The sequence below is a fragment of the Arachis hypogaea genome, chromosome 19 (assembly GCF_003086295.3).
Source record: "Arachis hypogaea cultivar Tifrunner chromosome 19, arahy.Tifrunner.gnm2.J5K5, whole genome shotgun sequence".
Lineage (NCBI taxonomy): Eukaryota > Viridiplantae > Streptophyta > Magnoliopsida > Fabales > Fabaceae > Arachis > Arachis hypogaea.
In genome coordinates, this window is record NC_092054.1 from 10,935,411 (window position 1) to 10,955,669 (window position 20,259).

Sequence of the window (20,259 nt, forward strand, 5' to 3'; positions counted from 1 at the left end):
TCATTATCTAATTAATAAGATGATCAATTTAACTCACAATTATATTTTTCAAAAACTAGTTTAAATCATCTAATATTTTTAGCACCAAATTAATTATCGTGTAATTTTTTAAGAAGAATTTTAACTATTAACTCTTTTTAGAAAGAATAAGGTGATGCAGCAAAATTTGAACTCAAAAACATCTAAGCACTGATTATAGTCATAGTAGGTACAAAAAAGATTAAAACTCATTAAATAAAGGTTTGAGATTTGGACGGAAGCAGTAAAGAAAGGCGAAATCCCGCCAAAAATACCGAACTTGAAAGAATACGAAACCCACCACAATCACCCACGTCTTCTCTGCTCATGAAACCAAACAATCCCTTTCCTCTTCCCCCAAACCTCATTAACCAAAAACCCAACTCCAAAAAGAAAAACCCTTCTCAAGCAAAGCATCTTCCCAAACTATATCACCCACCACAATGCCCACTTCTCGCAATAGCAACACACTATTTCTCGCCATTTTCAATTTCTCGCAATCACAATGGCCATCATAACTCGTCAACAAGATCCTCAGCTTCAACCTCAACCGTCCCTCCTCCCTTTCAAATACTCGCACCGCGTTCTCCTCAAGACGCTCCTGGACCGCCAGGACGGCGGACGGGCTTTCGCAGGCCAGCGCGTCGTGGTTGGCGGTTGGGTGAAGACTTCCAAGGAGGTTCAGAAACCGTTACCGCCGCCAGCTCCGGCGGCTTCTGTGCCACACGAAGAGAGGTTTATTGATCGTGAGAAGAAGGGAGATAAGGATATATCGTGCGTTGAGATGCTTCAGTCTCGGATTCCTCTTATTCGATCTATTTGGGAGGTTTTCGGAGGGGGCGGTTACGGGCGTTCGCATGCTCCTTCTCGCAAGAGGATCGAGTCCGCGCCTCCTAAGCCTGCAACTCCGCCGCCGCCGCAGCTTTCTACTGCGTATCTCCTCATCACTGATGGTTCCTGCGTAGCTAGCCTTCAGGTATTTTTCTTTAGTTCTTTTTAACATTTTAATTATAAATATTATGAAAAATGCTAGATAGTCAGTAAATATTATCATTTTAGATCCACACTTTGGCCAATAATAATTTGTATATATATTTACAGAAGTTTAAACTTTGAACACAAAGAATTAATACGATTTATACTTATATTTTTCAGAATTTACACACATAAATTGGTAAAATTGATTTGTTGAAAAGAACTTAGTATTTGTACTAATCAAATGATAGTTAAAACTACAAAAAAAACTGATGGTCCCAAGAGTTTGTCAAATATTATTTGAAAAACAATAAAATATCAGTCTAAGAACAATTTCAATTTATCTAATTTTGTAATTTTTAATTATTATTTATTTTATTTTATATTTATTAATTAAAAAAATAAATAACGAAGCCAACTAATCAAACAAAGGATTTAGTTTTTTAAAGATAAGAGAAACTTTTAAGTACTCTTACAATGCCAAGTGTATTGTTGTGTTCTCAACAAAAATGATTATGTCGTTTAGGATAAAATCTAAATGATAATTTGTGACTATTGAAGAGTTTCACATGAAAAATGATGAATGAATGTTTCGGATTAAAAATAAATAAGTATACCTATCATAACTTTTTAAGCTGACAATGGCTACTCTAACTACTAATGGGATAGGCTTGGTTAGTTGTTATAACTTGTACTAGTTTTCATGGCTCTCATTTTCATTCACAAACTTTTAGGTTGTTGTTGAGTCCTCAGTAGCTCAACCCAGCAATCTCTTGCCTACTGGAACCTGTATACTAGTCGAAGGTCAAATAGAAAGACCAGCAAAAGAGGGAAAGCATGTCATTGAGCTCAAAGCTGACAAAGTTCTTCACATTGGGACAGTAGATGTTGACAAGTATCCATTATCAAAGAAGAGAGTTCCACTGGAGATGTTAAGGGACTTTCCCCAGTTTCGACCGCGTACAACAACGGTGAAATTCATAATCACTTTGATATTTACTCATTCTATTCATCTTGATTATCTATAGTTAGCTTAGATTTCTTGACAGGTGACATGGGTAGTTGGTTGAATTAACTCAATTTGTATAGAACCTTATCACCTTAACCATAAAATAAAATTGATGGTTGCTCATTGCATCCTAATTATAGGAATGACAATCATATATTTATTTCTTAAAAAATGATGAGAAGTTAAGACTAAATTTGTTTTGTTTTTCACTAAATGACATGTAGGTGGCAACTGTCATGCGTATTCGCAATGCTCTGTCGTTTGCAACCCACTCATTTTTCAATGGTCAAGGATTCCTTGATGTGCAAATACCAATTATAACCACCACAGACTGCGAAGGATTTGGCAAATTGTTCCAGGTGACCGGCCTGGAACAGAAAGCTGACAAGCAGAAGCTTAGTACTATCCATGAGACTGATGGTGTTAGCCTTGATATTGTGAAGGCAGCTGCTAAAGAGAAGAGCAATATAGTCGAAACTTTGAAAAGGACTGAGAGCAATAGGGAAGCTCTGGCTGCTGCAGTTCAAGATCTGCGAAAAACAAATGAACTGGTATCACAGTTGGAAGCCATAGAGAAGAAAAATTTAAAATCCTTATCATCGAAGGATGAGGCGGTTGATGCTTCTAGAGATTTGTTCTTGACTGTCTCTGGTCGCTTGCATCTGGAGAGTTATGCATGTGCTCTTGGAAATGTCTACTCATTTGGACCAAGATTCCAGGCAGATAAAACAGATTCGGCCAAGCATGCTTCAGAAATGTGGATGGTTGAGGTTGAAATGGCTTTTTCGCAGTTGCGGGTAACATTTTTTCCTCTCTATATCACTGCTTTATAATATACTCAGTTTATTGCATATCATTTATCTATTTAACATTTCAATATCTGAATCCATAGAATGCAGTATTACTTATATATACAGAATTATTAGCCATCCTTCTAAGTAGCTGATCCAGCCCGATGAAATTTGCTAGAGTAGAAATAATTTATATATGCTGTATCTCCAAAGTTAATAATAGGGAAAATTGAGACAAGCAAAAACAATGGTTGGATTATGATTAAATATGAACAAGCAGAGAATTTCTATATTTCTTTCTTTACAGAATTGAATTTTATCTTCTGAACAGCCACAGAAAATTATATATATAGCAACCTTCTCAGAATGATATTGAGAGTAAAAAAAATGGAAGTTGCTCATTAAGAAACCTTAATTTAATATAAATATGACAAAAATTTATTATACTTTTGCATCAAATTAGTGCAGTTTTACATATTTAAAATAACATACAAAGTTCTCAAGTCATAGTCCCTTTAATTAATAGTTGTAAACTTCTAATTCTTTCTTATATTCTGATTTGGAGGCTTCTTTTGTCATTTGATAGCACATTGTACTTTGTGGTGCTTGCAGGATGCCATGAATTGTGCTAGTGACTATTTCAATCACCTCATTATGTATGTTTTGGAAACATGCCATGAAGATATGAAGTTTATTGCCAAAAGAATTGACAACGCCTGCTTCACTCGTCTTCAGCAGACTGCATCAGGTTTTCCTGAAATGCTTTCCTACAATGAAGTCATAGATATTCTAAGAAAGGTAGTTGCTACTTCTAAATGCTGAGATGAAAACAAGAGATTTTCTTTCTTACTTGTTTTAATTGTGCTCCCAGGTTGAAGATAAGAAATTCGAAACAAATTTCAAATCAGGTGTTGCACTCACTGCAGAACACTTAAGGTACATTAATGTTATAATCATATTCTAGACTTTGCTGATTTCTAATGGAAGCAAAAGCATTGCATTCAATTTAAATTTTTGTTACTTACTACTCTATGTCTTTCTTTAGCTATCTAGTGGACACCATCTACAAGAAGCCGGTTATGATATACGATTATCCGAAAGAAGCTAAGCCGTTTTACTGTCGCCTGAATGATAATGGAAGAACCGTAGCTGCATTTGATCTGGTTGTGCCAAAGGTACTGCAAAAAAGCGACTGTTAATGTGATATGTAGACATATTCTTATTTAGCAGGATTTAGGGTTTATCAGACTAGTTCGGAATAGTGTTATTTGAATATAGCTATTATTATACTCCATGCTAAACTATCACATATTCTCCATCTAACCATGTTGGATGGAGCTTGACAGTTGGACCATGTTTCTACTCTAGTATTGTGCGTTCAAGTTTTAGAATAACAACTTCTACATGCACAACAATCTGCAGGTTGGAACAATAATTTCAGGTAGCCAGAATGAGGAACGAATTAACATTATACATTCCAGGTACTGTTCATTTGTTTATTTAGGATAACAATTTGTGCTTACCTTGTTATGTCTTCTAATAGCAAGTAATGTGAAAGAGTTCTTGTTCCTCAATAATTCGTTCAAAACCACAAGAAGGGCTTAAGGCAAAACTTTAATGTTACTTTCTTGATATGAGACATGACAATTTTCATGTCCTTAAACTTGAAAACTGTTCTAACATCAGCTACACTTTCAAAAATAGAATTGGGAAAAGTTCCTTAAAGTCAGTAATCCTTTATGTTGTGGCCATCCTTGACAATTTGATATTTAAGAATAAAAAAAATGAACACAACTCCCTCTGATATATACATGATATGGATAAATAACTCACAAACTAAGTGGCTGTATGAAAATTGTAAGTAGTAATGTAGTATACTGAAATTTTGGTTTCAAGTTCAGTATCTCAAAGTCTTCTGGTTCTGAGTTTTTGTACTATTGTACACAAAACCAAACTCATGATAAATTAGTTGTTTCTTTGTAGGTGGCAGTTTGTATTAGTTCTATTGATGACTTTGCTTGTTTTCTTGTTGAATAAGAAATATTTTTTTTTCTCGTTTTCTGCATTTGTATGTCAGAATCAACGAGTTGGTCTTGCCGCGAGAGAAGTACGAATGGTACCTTGATCTTCACCGAAATGGAACTGCCAAGAATTCTGGTTTCACTCTGCGGTTCGACCTTATGGTCCTCTTCATAACTGGTCTTACCAATGTTAGGGATGTTATCCCTTTCCCAAGAAGCTATGGCAAAGCCAACAACTAACTAACTTTTATGGATACAAGAGAAGTATGATACTCTGGTTGTGTAGCATATCAGTTTGAATGTATGTAAGTCCTATTGTATATAAAAAGGAAATTTGCGATTGAAATGAAATTTAAGTCTTGTTGGGAAGTTCTTCTCATCAAAGCTGTTTACAACAGATCACTATATTTTAACATTCATTTTATTCTTTCTGAGTCAGCAACATTCATATTTTAAATGCCATATGATTAGATTAGAACATTCAACCAAGCACTATCTTACATTCACTTCACGATCATATTTTGGATCCTCAAAAGGAAAATCCAAATGTGGATGCACCCTTTTGTTGGTCAAGACGTCTTTTCCTCTGTATTTGAAGGTTTGCAAAGGATTCTCTCCATTGCAATCACCTACTATTTAGTATTTACCCTTTGTAAAAATTCAGAACACAAATTTGTCTTTGCTAGAACAACTTTAAATGATGAATTTTTATAGTGGTTATGGAGATTATAAAACCAAAATTAAAACCATATTTTTTTTTATCATTTGTACTTTTTATTTTTCTCTAACTGAAAAATATTAATAAATAATAAAAAAAGCGAAAATTTCACGTACAGTTATATTTATATAAAGTTGATATTTAAGAATCGTTAGATGATTTGATAAATTTGACTAAATCATCATCTAATTATTTTCAACTATTAATTTTATATAAAAATAACTGTGAATCTTTACCAATAAAAATACATACTATGGCTTATTAAATTATTCAAAGCCAACATAAAATGAAATATGAAAAAATAGAGATGACAACTCTATTCTAACTAGGAATAATTAAATTATAAATCACTTATCATCTCAATTAATTCAATTTTTATTATTTTTATATATATTTAATAAATGAAAAAAGTGAATTAGTAGAAATATTAGTGTCTATTATTTTTATTAAATTATTAACAAGTGCTCTAAGTATACTTATCATTAAAATTCTTGGATTTTATTTCAATTTTGTAATATTTTAAAGGTTTGTTTGGACGTATTTTCGAAAAAGATCTTTTTTAAAAGATTTTTTCTTTTACAAAAATAAAAGTGATTTTATGTTTAGATATTTCATGTAAAAAGATCTTTTTATTTATTAATATGTTTGATAAAATAAAATAAAAACACTTTTTTATTCATATTTATATTATGTAAAAAATATCTTTTTTTTTAAATTTTTTTAAAAAAATATAATTATAACTTCTAAAAAAAAGATATTTTTTATTTTTTAATATTTTTATTTTTATTATTAAAAATTTGTCAAATACACTAAAAAAATAAAAAAAAATTTATCAATTTAATAGCTAAAAATAAACGAAGAATGGAAACTAATAAATACACAAGTATATTAAATTAACTAATATAATTATTTTAGGAAGATATATACATGTCTGTTTTTTTATTTTCTTTTTTTATTGATTTATTTTATTTACGGGCCTGCTACACATACAAGTATCCAAGCATCCAAGTTGGCCCAACCCAAATCGAAGACACGCGTATAAGGAAGCATAACATGGCGCGTCAAAATCACGCGCTCAACACAAACAGTTACGTATGGCAGACTCTTCCACTTCCTCCACTTCTTCCACTTCTCAAAACGCTTCGAAAACAAGGAAACGCTCCCATTTTCGAGCAAAAATCAAAGTTCAAAATATACAAATCGTTGTTCGAAACCTCCATCAAAACAACATCAAACTCTCCGTGAAGAATTTGAAGAGAAAACGAAGCAACAACACTCAACGTAAGTTCATTAAGATTACTGTATATTTTAGTTTTCTTCTACGTCGTTCTTCTAGGGTTTACTGTGCTATTATTCTTGCTTCTTTGTTACACTGTTCTAAGTTCTACGTCATTCTTCTAAGTTCTACGTCGTTCTACATTCTTGTTCTAAGTTCTCTTGCTACTGTTGTTGATTTTTGGGGGTTTATTCCGTAGATTGGGGGTTGTATACTGCTTGAACTTGTAATGTGGCTTGATATTGATGCATGTTTGACTGATATCTGACTGATATATATGAATGTATCTGAATAATATCTATCTCACTGTTATCAATGGGTGTATCTGATTCTTACATATGGGTGTATCTTACTGTTATCAATGGGTGTATCTGACTCATATATGCGTGTATCTTACTGATATCTCAATTAATTTGATATTGAAGCATGTTTGAGTGATACCTGACTGATATATATGGATTTATCTGAATCATATCTATGGGTGTATCTCACTGTTAACAATGAGTGTATCGGATTCTTACATATGGGTGTATCTTACTGTTATTAGACCTTGTAATGTTGCTTGATATTGGAACATGTTTGACTGATATCTGACTGATAAATATGAATGTATCTGAATAATATCAATGGGTGTATCTCACTGTTAACAATGAGTGTATCTGATTCTTACATATGGGTGTATCTTACTGTTATTAGACCTTGTAATGTTGCTTGATATTGAAGCATGTTTGACTGATATCTGACTGATATATATGAATGTATCTGAATAATATCTATCTCACTGTTATCAATGGGTGTATCTGATTCTTACATATAGGTGTATCTTACTGTTACTAATGGGTGTATATTTGTGTGTATTTTTTGTTTCAGACAAAATGGCAGCAAGAAACCAAACAAAGGATCTTAAGTGTGCCACACATCTCCTGAGTGATAAGTTCAGAAACATGACTGAGGAGAAGAAGGCAATTGTCAGGGATCTCGGATTTGGTGGGTTGATGCACGTCCCACCTCTAAGGGTGGATCACCAACTCTTAAGGGAACTGGCAAACAACTTCAAACTTGGGGAGAACAGACTGAAGACAGGATATGGTTCTTTCCAAATAACACCAAAGACAATAGGTGATGCGCTTGGCATCAATGCAACAGGTAACTAGCTCAAAATTATAGGTGTATATTAAGTTCATGCTTGGGTATATTTAAGGTTGATGCTTGGGTGTTTTTGAACCGATTTTGATACTTTGTTGTTTTCTTTTTTGTAGGAAATCTGTTTCCTGAGAAAGTTGAGTATAAGCAACTTTATAAGCAACTTTCTGATGATGACAAAATAATTTATAGAAGATTCCAGGGTAAGACCCTCAAAAGTCTTACCGATGAAATGATGGAAATAGGCGTTGGCAGCGAAGAGGAACGCCTGATGTTCAAGAGGATATTCATCCTCTACATACAGATGGCGTTCCTTTTGCCAACGACGATAAACAAAATATCGCCCGTGCACCTCGCCCCAATTTTTAAGATGGACGGCATATCGGAGAGAAACTGGGGGGGGGGCATGTTTTGACGTTCTTGATCAAAGGCATCACAGACTACCAGGAGAAGAAGAAGAAGGCAATTGATGGCTGCCTCTTTGCCCTCATGATAATATACTTCCATCTTTCTGAAAACAAAGGCAAGAAGAGGGCTGAAAGACCACCAAAGCCTTGGATTGCCAACTGGACTAAGGAGCAGTTGGTGGAAAGAATGACTGCAGAAAGAGAAGAAACTTTGGTAAGTAAACATAATATGTTGCTTGTATTTTATTTACCTGAATGCTGCTAGCTAAAATATCTCATGTTTCAGGGGATTGTGAAGATGGCGGAGACAAGAGCAAGAGAAAAAATGAAATAAAAAGAAAAAAAAAGAAAAAAAACAAGAAATCAAAAAAACAAAAAAAAGGAAGGCGAGTCCAACATCGTCTTCGGAGACAGAAACAGCTACTGACAGTGACACTTCTACCTCTGAGTCTGAGACTCAACAAGACTCAGAGGATTCAGCAAGAAAACACCCCATCAAAAAGGGAAAAAAGTAAGTACCATACTTGGGTGTAATTTCTTTTTCGAGTTGGGTGTATTTTGTTGATCACGTTAGGTGTATTTTTAGTATGTTCTAAATAATCACTGTTTGCCTTCCAGAATGGACTCCAGAAAAAGAAAGCAGAGGCAAGAGGAGCCAGATTCTGATTCAGAATCTGAATCTGAACAAAGTGATGAGTAATGTCCTGAAATTATTACTCCTTTCTTTTGGCTTCATTATAAAGATTCCGTGTATTAACTGAAGTGTCTATTATCAACTTATAGGAGCGAAGAATCATCACCTGCAGAGAAGGAGAAGGAGAAGAAAAAAACAAAAACAACACAAAAAAAGTAAGCACTTCTTTGCATAATATTCTGTGATAAAATTAATTTTTTATTTCTGATTGGTACTCTTTTTTTTCCACCCAGAACACAACCAAAAAAGAAAAAAGTTCTCGTGGAGGATTCACCTCCTAAAGAAGACCAATACTTTGACGGGTACAGTACCTCGTAAGCTATATTACCGTCTATCGTCGTAATTATTTTTGTTAACATCTTCTTTTATGAATGTAGTGAGACATATGAAATATCAAGTGACGAACTGGATGAATGGCTAGGGCAAAACGTTGATAAATCTGCTGCAGAGGGGTATGTCTTGCTGGGCTGTCTATTTCATATTTTGTTGTGTTTTGTATGCTAATAATTGTTTCTTGTTTCGCAGCGAGAACCAACCTGACCTGCGATCGACAGAAGGTCGCTATGTGTCGTCTGAAACGTAAGAAGCTTTATTATTTAATAAAATCTTGTTATCATGATTTGGGTGTGTCTTGTGGAACCATTTGGGTGTATTGTGTGGATCAAGTTGGGTGTATGTTGTTTAATAAGTTGGAATATTAACTTTGTTGTGTTGCTTGGATCAAATCTGTCTTAGAATACCGGCTGTGAACTTGGGAACTGATGCTCCTTCCTCTCAAGGACACACAGAACAGAGTAGTGTAAACCAGCCGTCACAGAGCATGTAATTTCTCTTTCAAATAACCATTACTTTTGTTCTTCTATTACCCTTCTACTTCTAATTCTGTATATATTTTTTTTTAGAAAAAAAAGCCCTTTATTATTTTATTCAAGAAAAAAAAGGCAGGAAAAAAAAAGCAAAAACTGCAAGTATGTAAGTTCTCAAAAAAACAAAGCATGTCTTCTTTTTGAATTGTTCGGGTGTATTTCTTGAATTTCTTTGGGTGTATTTTAGGTTGAGTTCGTCTGATTCGAATATGATGGTTGTGAGGGAACAGACACCGTCCGAAGCGCTTGCAATGTGAGTTTTACAATAATATTCAGCCTTATAACCTTATTATTTTCAAAGGCGTTGTTAACCTTTCATTTTTCTTCTTGTTTAGAGTCCCGATTCAGGTTTTTGTGCCGGCATCCCAAACAACCACTGACACAGATTTTGAACCAACCCCTATGCTACAGATTGAAGGGACTACAGAAACGTAAGAAATAGTATTGAGTGTATATTTGTTTGGAGTTTGGGTGTATATTAGCTAACAGTTTGGGTGTATATTGTTCCTGATTAGTTTCTTTTACGCCTTGATTAATTTTTTGTAACTGTGCAGCACTCCTGAAACCCCCAAACAACTTCAAGAGACCACACCGACGGTTCCCCCAGCTCCAACTAAAATGTAAGTTCATCAGACTAAAATCAATCTTTGCTTATCATCCGTATATTCTTATTCTTATTCTTATTCTTATACATGATGACGCAGTCATCCAGATGCAGAAGACGCTGCTGCCCTGTTGATGATGGCACGGACAGCTTCCTATGTTCCTAAAACAGATCCAGGGGTGCCATCATTCAGCCTTGGATTGACTGATTCAAGCCAGGAGGGGGCGTCAACGCAGGAGACAGAAAGGGAAAAATCTCCAGAAGCTGCGAATTTGATAGAACAATTGGACAGTTTGGTCCAAAGAATAGCAAGCAGTGCGACGAAGGGAAAAAACACAAGTCCACAAATTCAGAGGGAGACTGGGGGAGAAAGTTCTGCAAAGTTTGAAACTCCTCGGGGATTATATCAGATTACGGATGATATGAAACAAAAGTGCTACATCTGGGGGACAAGACTGAAGGAAGATGCAGATGGCAATACTAACGAGTATGAGGAAATGTGCACTCTGATTGGCCAAGGAAAATACATTTTGATGAGAATGCACCTTGCTTCCCTCCAGGCAAAAAGTGATATAGAATCTCAGGTAATATTATAATAAGATTAATGTTTTTACACCAAAGTCAATTACAATGCTTATTAATGTAAAATTGATTTCGGCATATATTTCTAGATTGTATCTGCCATCTGCCTCATCCTCAACAACAAAAATGAAAAGAGATTTCAAGAACAAATATACTGTCTCCCCACCGATATTGTGGTAAGTGTTACTTCTACGAACTTCGGGTGTATTTTCTGTATTGATTTGGGTGTATTTTTCACATTCGATTGGGTGTAAGTTTAGTATTTCATTTCTTGTTTCCCATTCTTGCAGTGCATGGCACTTTCGGATCACCCAAACGGGAAATTCGTATCACCGAAAACGAAAAAGGAATTCAGGGTGGAAGCCTACCCGAGTTTCATTCCCTTCATAGATAGAAAAAAATTGACTTCGCACCCATATGTAAGTTTTCGTTTGCTAAATTTGTTAGTACGCTTATTTACTTATTTGCAAAATAAAATAACACACTGTTCATGTGTGGCAATCCTTCAGATTTTTGCCCCTGTCTGCTACGCGGGGCATTGGTGGTTATGACTGATAAATACAAGAAAGCGGAAATGTCAAATACTTGACCCACTACACAAAAAGGCTCCCACCGATGAGAGAAAGGCCATTAATAAATTCACTGTAAGTTGCCTCTGTCTTCTTTACTTTAATAGATAGGTCTATTTCGTTAGTTGTAATGGGTGTATATTGTCCATTCAGTTGGGTGTATCTTGTCCATTCATTCGGGTGTATTACTGATTTGTTTTCGTATTTAAGGGATACGTATTTTCAAGATTGATAACATATGCCGGCGGGGAACCTCTTCAGAAAGGGGAGAGGGAGAAGGAAATTAAATCACCATATGTTAAAATATTTGGCCAAAAAACAAGGTATAAATTTGTAACTCTGAACATTAAACTTTTGTAAATGAGATTTGTAATTTATTTTCTTCGTTTTCAGCTATGACTGCGCTGTGTACGTTATGAAGTGGATGGAGATAATTGAGCCGGAAAACATCAAAAAGGGAAAGTATCAATGGGATAATTGGCCACAGGTAACTGTCTTTAGAATCATATAACTCTGTATTACTTTACTGAATTAATATTGCTGTTTAAACAGAATATACTTTTTAATTGTAGGAGGAGGTGGACCACTATAGAGTGGAGTACGCATCCCGGATACTATTCAGTGAGATGAATACACAGAGAGATCGGGCAATTAGAGAAAGTAGTGCTATAAGGCTGTCGAAGCCATCCTCTATATTATTAAGTCCGTTTTGTCAGATTAATTCTGCTGATATAGAAACTGCGTAATCCATCTGCTGGGTAGTTTGTAAATTAACAAATGATGTAAATATTTGCCATTTATCAACAACTTCTATTCTATGTATATTTTTTCCCATAGTTAAACTATCTGTGCTGGTAAACTGTCTGTGATGTATTCAAAAGCTGTATTACAGGTGGTAAAATATGAAGGAAAAAATCAAGGCATATATAAACACAAATTATAAACTGCTACACCCAACGCAAGTCTAATAATACACCCAAGGTTGTATAAAATATACACCCAAACTGTCTGCGCTGTATTCAAAATGTATGAATTACATGTACTAAAATATGAAGAAAAACATCAAATCAAATATAAACCCATAACCTGAGAATTTTTACAGCTTTTGTTTTATATATATCTATATATGTGTCTATATCTAAATTGTGAATTAACGAAAATACACCCAAAATAACAGTGCTTTTACACCCATATTCTGTAAAACTATACACCCAAGGAGTTATCCCCTGCTGCTGGTACCCTAAACTGATAACTCATAACGTGTCCTTGATATTGGCTGCAATTTGAATGCGCCGCTGATGCAGCATCAAACAGGTTTATCTGAAATATAACACACACACATTACCTAAACTATTAACGAGAAAAATAAACTCAATCGCCACAAATTTAAAGAACATTACTTTTACCTCGCTTAAAACTTTCGTCTTCTTCTTCTTTGTGGCATTTGCGATCTGTTTCTCCAGCTTTGAACCTAGCCTGTTTTTTGGACGTCCTCTTGTTCGAATCCTTGGCGGGCTTTGAAGCTCGTTAACGGATTCCAAGTTGGCGTCTTCGTGGGATAAAGAAGATGTCCCCTTCCTTTTGGCTTTTAATGCTTCCATCTCGGCCATGACGTTATCGTACGCACGGTGCAGAATTGCAGTCAGCTCCTCCGATTCGGAAGCAAATTCGCATATATTTTGCGAACGAAAAACCAATTGGTCGAACCTCTTGCTTCTTGGCTCCATTAGTGGCTCGTCGTGGCTGCTCTTGATGTGTGTGTGTCGCCTCTTTACCTTCTTGCTCCATCGTTCCAGTATGTATCTCGGTGACACTTGGCTTACTTGTTCGAAACTTAACACGCTTAGTGCGTGACGGCACAGTATCCCTCTCGACTCGAATAATAAGCAATGGCATTTTACCTCGGCTGCAACCGAGTTGTAAGTAACCACGAACTTGTTGAATATTGAGCTGGAAACTTGTTCTCCGACTTCGTATACTGAATAGCCTAGAGCGGAATTCTTTAGTCTGGTGATGCAATTCGCCTTTCCTCTGAATTGCGCTTGGACTTCCATAAACTTTGCATGAGTGTACGCATCTTGAAACTGAGCTTCAATGCAGGATTTGGTTGCACACGGTATGACCGTATGAAAATCTGCAGCATCTGATTCTCTCTCTGCTTGCTCCCTGCTTCCGAGGCAATTATCATATTGTTTGACGAACTGAATAAGCGAGCTGTTCCGGGTGATATACTTGTTAAAAAATGAATGCATGCTCTCGCTCCTTTGTGTGCTTCTCATCCCTGCCCAGAAATGGTGATCCAGATAGATAGGAACCCATATGTGACGGTCTTCGTACAGATCTGCATAATACACCCAAAGACAGTCTATAAATACACCCGAGAAAACATGCAATTTACACCTCTGATGCAGATTTTAAAAAGACATTACCTGAAAGCCACTTGTTGTCCCCAAGACCAAAATTCAGCAGAAAATCGTTCCAATTCCTATCGAATGAGTCTTTGCTTTGAGAGTTCCAAACAACTTGGCTCATTTCTTGTTCGATATCGGCATGTCCCTTGTACCCGTTTAATTTGCTTGGAATCTTCTTCATGATGTGCCAAATGCACCAGCGGTGAACTGTTGTTGGCATACAGGCCTCTAAAGCCCTTTTCATGGATGCGCACTGATCGGTGAGAAACCCTTTCGGAGCGTTTCCTCCCATGCAACGAAGCCAGCTTTGAAATAACCATTTGAATGATTCAATTTCTTCGTTCTTCATCAAAGAGCATCCGAGAAGTGTTGATTGACCGTGGTGATTCACCCCGACAAAAGAACCACAGACCAAATTATACCTGAAACAAATTACCATGGTCCAGAATGCAAAATCATTAGCTACACCCTAACAAATGCTTCGCATACACCCAATGAAACAGCCAATATACACCTCTACTGCGGATTCGTAAAAATAAATTAACTTGGCATCATAAACAGGGACAGTTTCTTACCTGTTTGTATTGTAGGTGGTGTCGAATGAAATGACGTCTCTGAAATACTCAAAGGCGGCTCTGCTTCTTGCATCGGCCCAAAAAGCCAGCTTAATCGATTGATCCTCTTCGAGTTGGAGCTCAAAAAAGAAATTCGGATTCTTCTCTTTCATTCTTAACAAATATTTCCCGAATTCCTTTGCATCTTCTTGTTCGGAAACATTCCGCACTTCCCTGGTAATGTAATTCCTCACGTCCTTTTCGATAAAATTTAACTCGCGGTGACCCCCGGCAGCCGCAACAAATGATTGGTAGGTTTTGCTTGGTCTGATACCGGCCTCCTCGTTATTCTCTATCGTACGACGAATGGACATGCTTAGTTCCCTGTGCTGTTTGAGCATCTCTGCTTTGCTTGGACAGCAGGGGTGTGAATGATCCAGCACAACCTTTGAAATGATCCAAGCACCGACATCCTTCAATGTGTGTATATAAATTCTTGCAGGACTGTTTAGACCAGCTGTCGGATTGGTCTTCTCGGTCGGAGATATTTTAGATTTCCATTTTCCCTCTCTGCTACATGTAATCAGTTGGTTCTTAATCTCGTTTCCCTTCCTATTTGTGCACCGAACTCTTGTAGAGAAACCTGCAGCCTTGGCGTAGTTCCTGTAAAATTTTCCAGCATCTTCAAGGGTGGTAAAGGTCATTCCGACCTTTGGAACAAGCTCGTCATCAACAACTGAGAGAGGCTGCAAAATACACCGTGTCAGAACTGTAAATACACCCATAGATATGATTCAAATACACCCAATCATGTCTAATACAATACACCCGAACCGCAACAACTCAACTACAGAATGACTTTTAAAGCCATAAACTGTAAATACACAGCATGCAGATATACACCATCTCAAAAACTAAAAACACACCTAATCATGTCTGTTATAATACAGCTGAACAACAACAAGTAAATTAAAATAACAAAAAACCAGTAAAGTGTAGATACACCCACACTTCTAACTAAAATACACCCAAACAAGAATTGATCTACACCCGAGCGTCTGCTACAAATTCCAGGTAATTAATCACAACTAATACATTGAATCGACAGATTCAGGTAAACGTGTTACTTTCACAGTCAATGTTCAGCAATTTTTCAACTACACAATGCTATACAAATTACTGAAAGAAATTTCATACTAATCCTATGTAAATCAAACCTCAGAGACTTCGTTAGATTCTGACTCATAATCCACTTCGCCTGCATTCAGATGACAATCTGAGGTTGAATGATCCATTATCTTTAAAACGAGATCAAACTTTGATTTCGGAAAACAACAAATCAAAAATAGAAAACGAAGCTCGAGTTGCAGAGAGAGACAAAGGTAACCTAAACGAAGAAGATGCTAGTGAGAAAAGGAGAAGAAAAGAACAATGGAGAAGAAGGAGGGAAAACGCGGGAGAAGAAGAAGAACGAAATCTCAAAATAACGAAAACGAAAAGGGAAAGAAATATTTTAAATCTGGTAGTTAGATATACGCGCGATGTTATATAGCGCGTGTAATCAACGTACCTGAAGCAGCGCATATTTTGATTTTATTGTTTAATGAACTTGTAAAGCATACAAGCCATTAGGGCTTGTATGCAGAGTTTTTCCGTTTTATTTAATAGATAAAATTTTTAAAATATTAATTAAATTTAAGAATATGATTTTGATTCGGACAAACTCATATGAAACAAATTTAATACCCTAAAACTCAACACACACAACTCTAATAATAAACCCTTTGTCACACACCCACACGGTAGAAAGGGAAAGAAAGAAAGAAAGGAAGAAAGAAAGGGGGGAGTCCGAGGGAGAAGGGAGATCGGGAAGGGAGAAGGGAATCGCGCCGCATCCTGCCGCCGCGCCACCATCACCGGAGAGGCGCCCAAACAAGCACTAAGAATTCTAATATAAGCGAGAGATAAAACTGTGTAACAAGGTTCAGGGGTTTGGTTTCATTGTTGGCGAATTTGTGTGATAATATTTTGAAATCATCATCAACATCACTCATCTCTCTGCCACCGCACCACACATTAGATCCTCCTCCGCCTCCCTCTCGCAACTATCGCAATTATCACCTCTTTCAAACCCTCGCCTCGTAATCGATCCCGCACGTCCACCTTCTCAGTCCCTCCGCGGTGTGCCCTAAACCATGGACGAGGATCAAGAGATGGAGAGGTTCGAAATGGACAACGATTTCGAAGAAGGCCAGTGGATTAACGGCGAATTCTACTACAAAAAGCGCAAAGAAAAGCGTACTCAGACCAGAGACGATGTCCTCTACGGTGTTTTTGCCGGCTCCGACGATGACGACGACGACGATTATTCCAGCAAGAAACGCAGGAAGGACCTTTCCAAGAAGCAGGACCTCACCAAGCCGGTAAATTTTATTTCTACTGGAACTTTTATGCCGAATCAAGATGTTGTTGATAACAATAGAGATTCTAAAGAACATGGTGAGAAAGATGGTTATGTTAGTGAGGATAGGCCAGGTTTAGGTCTTGGAATGGGATCTGCTTCCACTTCAGGTGCTGGTTTAGGGTTTACTAGTAGTAACGGTGATAGGAATAATGGTTCTGATGAGAACATTGATGATGGTGATGATCATAATTTTTTGCCTACGGCTTTTGGGAAGAAGATTAAGGAAGGGGCGATGCGGAGGGAGAGGGAAAGGGAGAGGGAGAAATTGGAGAAGAAGAGGGGTCAGCGTCAGAGTTCGGATCAAGATGGGTTTGGTAATGCGGGGAAATTCTATAACAATGGAATAGGGATGAAGCTGTTGGAAAAGATGGGTTATAGAGGGGGCGGTCTTGGAAAGAATGAGCAAGGTATTGTGGCTCCTATTGAGGTGAAAATGAGGGCTAAGAATTCAGGTATTGGTTTTAGTGATGCAAGGGAGGCGCCGCCACCACCGTTGCCTATTTTGCAGCAACAGAACAAAAGCACGGTGGGAGCAGTGCAGCCTGCGGCTAGCAGAACAAAGGAGAGGCTTTGGTCAAAGCAGTCACGGTTGAAGAAGAAGAAAGAGGAGGAAGTGTATGTTACTGCTGAGGAGTTGTTGGCAAGCAAGCAAGAACAGAATTTGGAGGTTGTTCAGAAGGTTTATGATATGAGGGGGCCACAAGTTCGGGTTTATACAAATTTATCTGATTTAAATGCCGAGGAGAAAGCAAAGGAGGAGGATGTCCCAATGCCGGAACTTCAGCATAACATTGGATTGATTGTTCGGTTGGCTGAGGCTGACATTCAAGAGATTGATAGAGATTTGAGGAGAGAAAGGGAGACAGCTCTCAGCTTGAAAAAAGAAAAAGAGAAGTTAGAATCTGAAGCAGCATTCCAAAAGCGTCAACTGGATAATATGGAGGAAATAATGAGGGTCTTGGACCAAGTAGCCGAAGAGAGCACTTCTGGAACCCTAACATTAGATTTCCTTGCTAGATGCTTCAGTGACTTGCATAAGAGATATGCTGATAGCTACAAGTTGTGTAATTTGTCCTGCATTGCTTGCTCATATGCTCTTCCTTTGTTTATTAGAGAGTTCCAATGCTGGGATCCTCTTCGAAATCCATCTCGTGGGTTGGAGTTGGTATCTACGTGGAAGACCTTGCTTCAAGGAGAAGAATGTCTTGATATATGGGATGTTTCATCACCTTATACACAATTGGTTTCGGAAGTTGTGTTGCCAGCCGTCAGAATATCTGGAATCAATACATGGCAGCCACGGGATCCTGAGCCAATGCTACGATTTCTTGATTTGTGGGAGAAGTTGCTTCCTCCTTCAGTCCTCACTGCCATATTGGACAATATAGTCTTGCCAAAATTGTCAGCTGCTGCAGATACTTGGGAACCACATCAAGAGACCATTCCTATCCACACTTGGGTGCATCCATGGCTACCAAGGATAGAGCACAAGTTGGAAGGCATTTACCAGGTCATTCGTTTTAAATTGAGTTCTGTTCTTGGTGCCTGGCATCCAAGTGACGCCTCTACATATACCATATTGTCTCCGTGGAAGACTGTCTTTGATGCTGTAAGCTGGGAACAACTTATGCTTCGATTTATTGTGCCTAAGTTGCAACTTGTCTTGCAAGAGTTTGAAGTCAATCCAGCAAGTCAGAAGCTCGATCAGTTTTTTTGGGTAATTAAATGGGCTTCTGTGATTCCAATTCATATCATGGTGGACATGATGGAGAAGTTCTTCTTCACAAAGTGGCTCCAGGTTTTGTATCACTGGTTGTGCTCAAATCCTAACTTTGAAGAAGTTATGAAGTGGTATAATGGATGGAAGGAGCTTATTCCAGAAGAACTATTGGCAAATGAAAGTATCCGATTCCAGATAAACCGTGGTTTAGATATGATGAGTCAAGCTGTTGATGGAATGGAGGTTGTCCAACCTGGTTTGAAGGAGAATATCAGCTATCTTCGGGTACGTGAGCAACGACAATTTGAGGCTCAACAGAAAGCAGCAACCTATGCTCAACAGCAAGCTGCTGCAGCATTGGGTGGTGCCAACGCAGATGGTGTGCATGATTTGAGCTTGAAAGAAGTCATTGAGGCTCATGCCCAGCATCATGGTTTGTTGTTCAAGATTAAGCCTGGTAGAATGCACAACGGTCACCAAATATATGGGTTTGGTAATGTCAGCATAATAATAGACTCGCTACATCAGAAGGTATATGCTCAACATGAGGAAACATGGTCCTTGGAATCTCTTCAAGGATTGCTGGAGTTGCATAATAAATCCCTTGGTAAAAGACACTGATTTCTGTATTATTATAGTGTAATGTGAAGTAACATCGTAGTTGGGAGGTACTCTTTCTCTCTAGGTTCCCAGTAATTTTTATTTTCGTTTGATTTATGGTTTAGACCTGGGATATTTGGTTTATTTGAATATAATAGTTATTTAGGATGTTTTCACTTGATCTACATCTGGTAACTCTGCTACTGTTTCTTTTCTGCTTGGTTCCTTCCCTTGGGGCTGGATCGTACAAACTTGCATTGTATGAGTGCCATGATTCATGGCAAAAAATGATCTGTTTTTGAATCTGTTTATATGATCAATACTTTTTAGTTAATCATTGTATTTAGTTAAAAGCTGGTAAATTAAGAAATAATTTCCATTTGTCTTGGTTAAATGAATTTATCTACTTTCAAGGATGTGAGTATGTGACTTATCAATTTCAAAACCAACCGATGTTGAAGCTTGAAATAAAAGCATCAGAATGACCTTGTTCACATAAATAATAATTCCAAGTGTTCATTTTTATTTATAGAAACAAAGTGCTCTTGTTCCTCTATAATTCGTTCATAAGGCAAAAAATTAATGTTACTTTGTTGATACGATGAGATGATAATTTTCCTGTCCTTTAGGTTGTGGCCATTTTTCTAATTTTCTAATTGAATTGAGAATCCATGAGTTGTTACCGAGACATTCAGTAGTAAAAGTTGCAAGCAAACAACAAATTTGAGTGCAAGGCTTAACTCTTACAGTTCTACTATATTTATTCTTTTGAAATTGAACATTGATATTTTGATGCATTAGACTTATTTGTGGTGATAACTTTGATGCAAGTCCTAA

At 37.0% G+C, this 20,259-nt stretch overlaps 3 protein-coding genes across 3 annotated transcripts; all 3 read left to right on the forward strand.

The window, feature by feature from the left end:
* Positions 1-382: 382 nt before the first annotated feature.
* On the forward strand, positions 383-5,276 carry LOC112779216 (asparagine--tRNA ligase, cytoplasmic 2). Its single transcript, XM_025823464.3, has 8 exons — positions 383-994; positions 1,728-1,964; positions 2,227-2,799; positions 3,406-3,591; positions 3,665-3,729; positions 3,839-3,968; positions 4,216-4,274; positions 4,871-5,276. Exons 1-8 carry the CDS (start codon positions 524-526, stop codon positions 5,052-5,054), a joined length of 1,905 nt encoding a protein of 634 aa, XP_025679249.1. The 5' UTR covers positions 383-523; the 3' UTR covers positions 5,055-5,276.
* A 4,988-nt stretch (positions 5,277-10,264) lies between these two features.
* Positions 10,265-12,435, forward strand: LOC140182128 (uncharacterized). The gene is made up of 6 exons (XM_072228249.1): positions 10,265-10,349; positions 10,473-10,538; positions 10,623-11,106; positions 11,194-11,280; positions 11,395-11,460; positions 12,409-12,435. Exons 1-6 carry the CDS (start codon positions 10,321-10,323, stop codon positions 12,433-12,435), a joined length of 759 nt encoding a protein of 252 aa, XP_072084350.1. The 5' UTR covers positions 10,265-10,320.
* Positions 12,436-16,370: 3,935 nt separating this feature from the next.
* LOC112777248 (septin and tuftelin-interacting protein 1 homolog 1) lies at positions 16,371-19,603 on the forward strand. The gene has a single exon (XM_025821581.3). It carries the CDS (start codon positions 16,834-16,836, stop codon positions 19,441-19,443), a length of 2,610 nt encoding a protein of 869 aa, XP_025677366.1. The 5' UTR covers positions 16,371-16,833; the 3' UTR covers positions 19,444-19,603.
* The last annotated feature ends 656 nt before the right edge of the window (positions 19,604-20,259 follow it).

Bases quoted from the DNA above. Each gene is read 5' to 3' on its own strand.
- LOC112779216 (XM_025823464.3), top strand. From the start codon at position 524: ATGGCCATCATAACTCGTCAACAAGATCCTCAGCTTCAACCTCAACCG. The intron at 2,800-3,405 runs GTAACATTTTTT...TGGTGCTTGCAG, and splicing joins TGGCTTTTTCGCAGTTGCGG to GATGCCATGAATTGTGCTAG. The intron at 3,969-4,215 runs GTACTGCAAAAA...AACAATCTGCAG, and splicing joins TTGATCTGGTTGTGCCAAAG to GTTGGAACAATAATTTCAGG.
- LOC112777248 (XM_025821581.3), top strand. From the start codon at position 16,834: ATGGACGAGGATCAAGAGATGGAGAGGTTCGAAATGGACAACGATTTC.
- LOC140182128 (XM_072228249.1), top strand. From the start codon at position 10,321: ATGCTACAGATTGAAGGGACTACAGAAAC. The intron at 10,539-10,622 runs GTAAGTTCATCA...ATGATGACGCAG, and splicing joins CCCCCAGCTCCAACTAAAAT to TCATCCAGATGCAGAAGACG. The intron at 11,461-12,408 runs GTGGAAGCCTAC...CTGCTGATATAG, and splicing joins AAACGAAAAAGGAATTCAGG to AAACTGCGTAATCCATCTGC.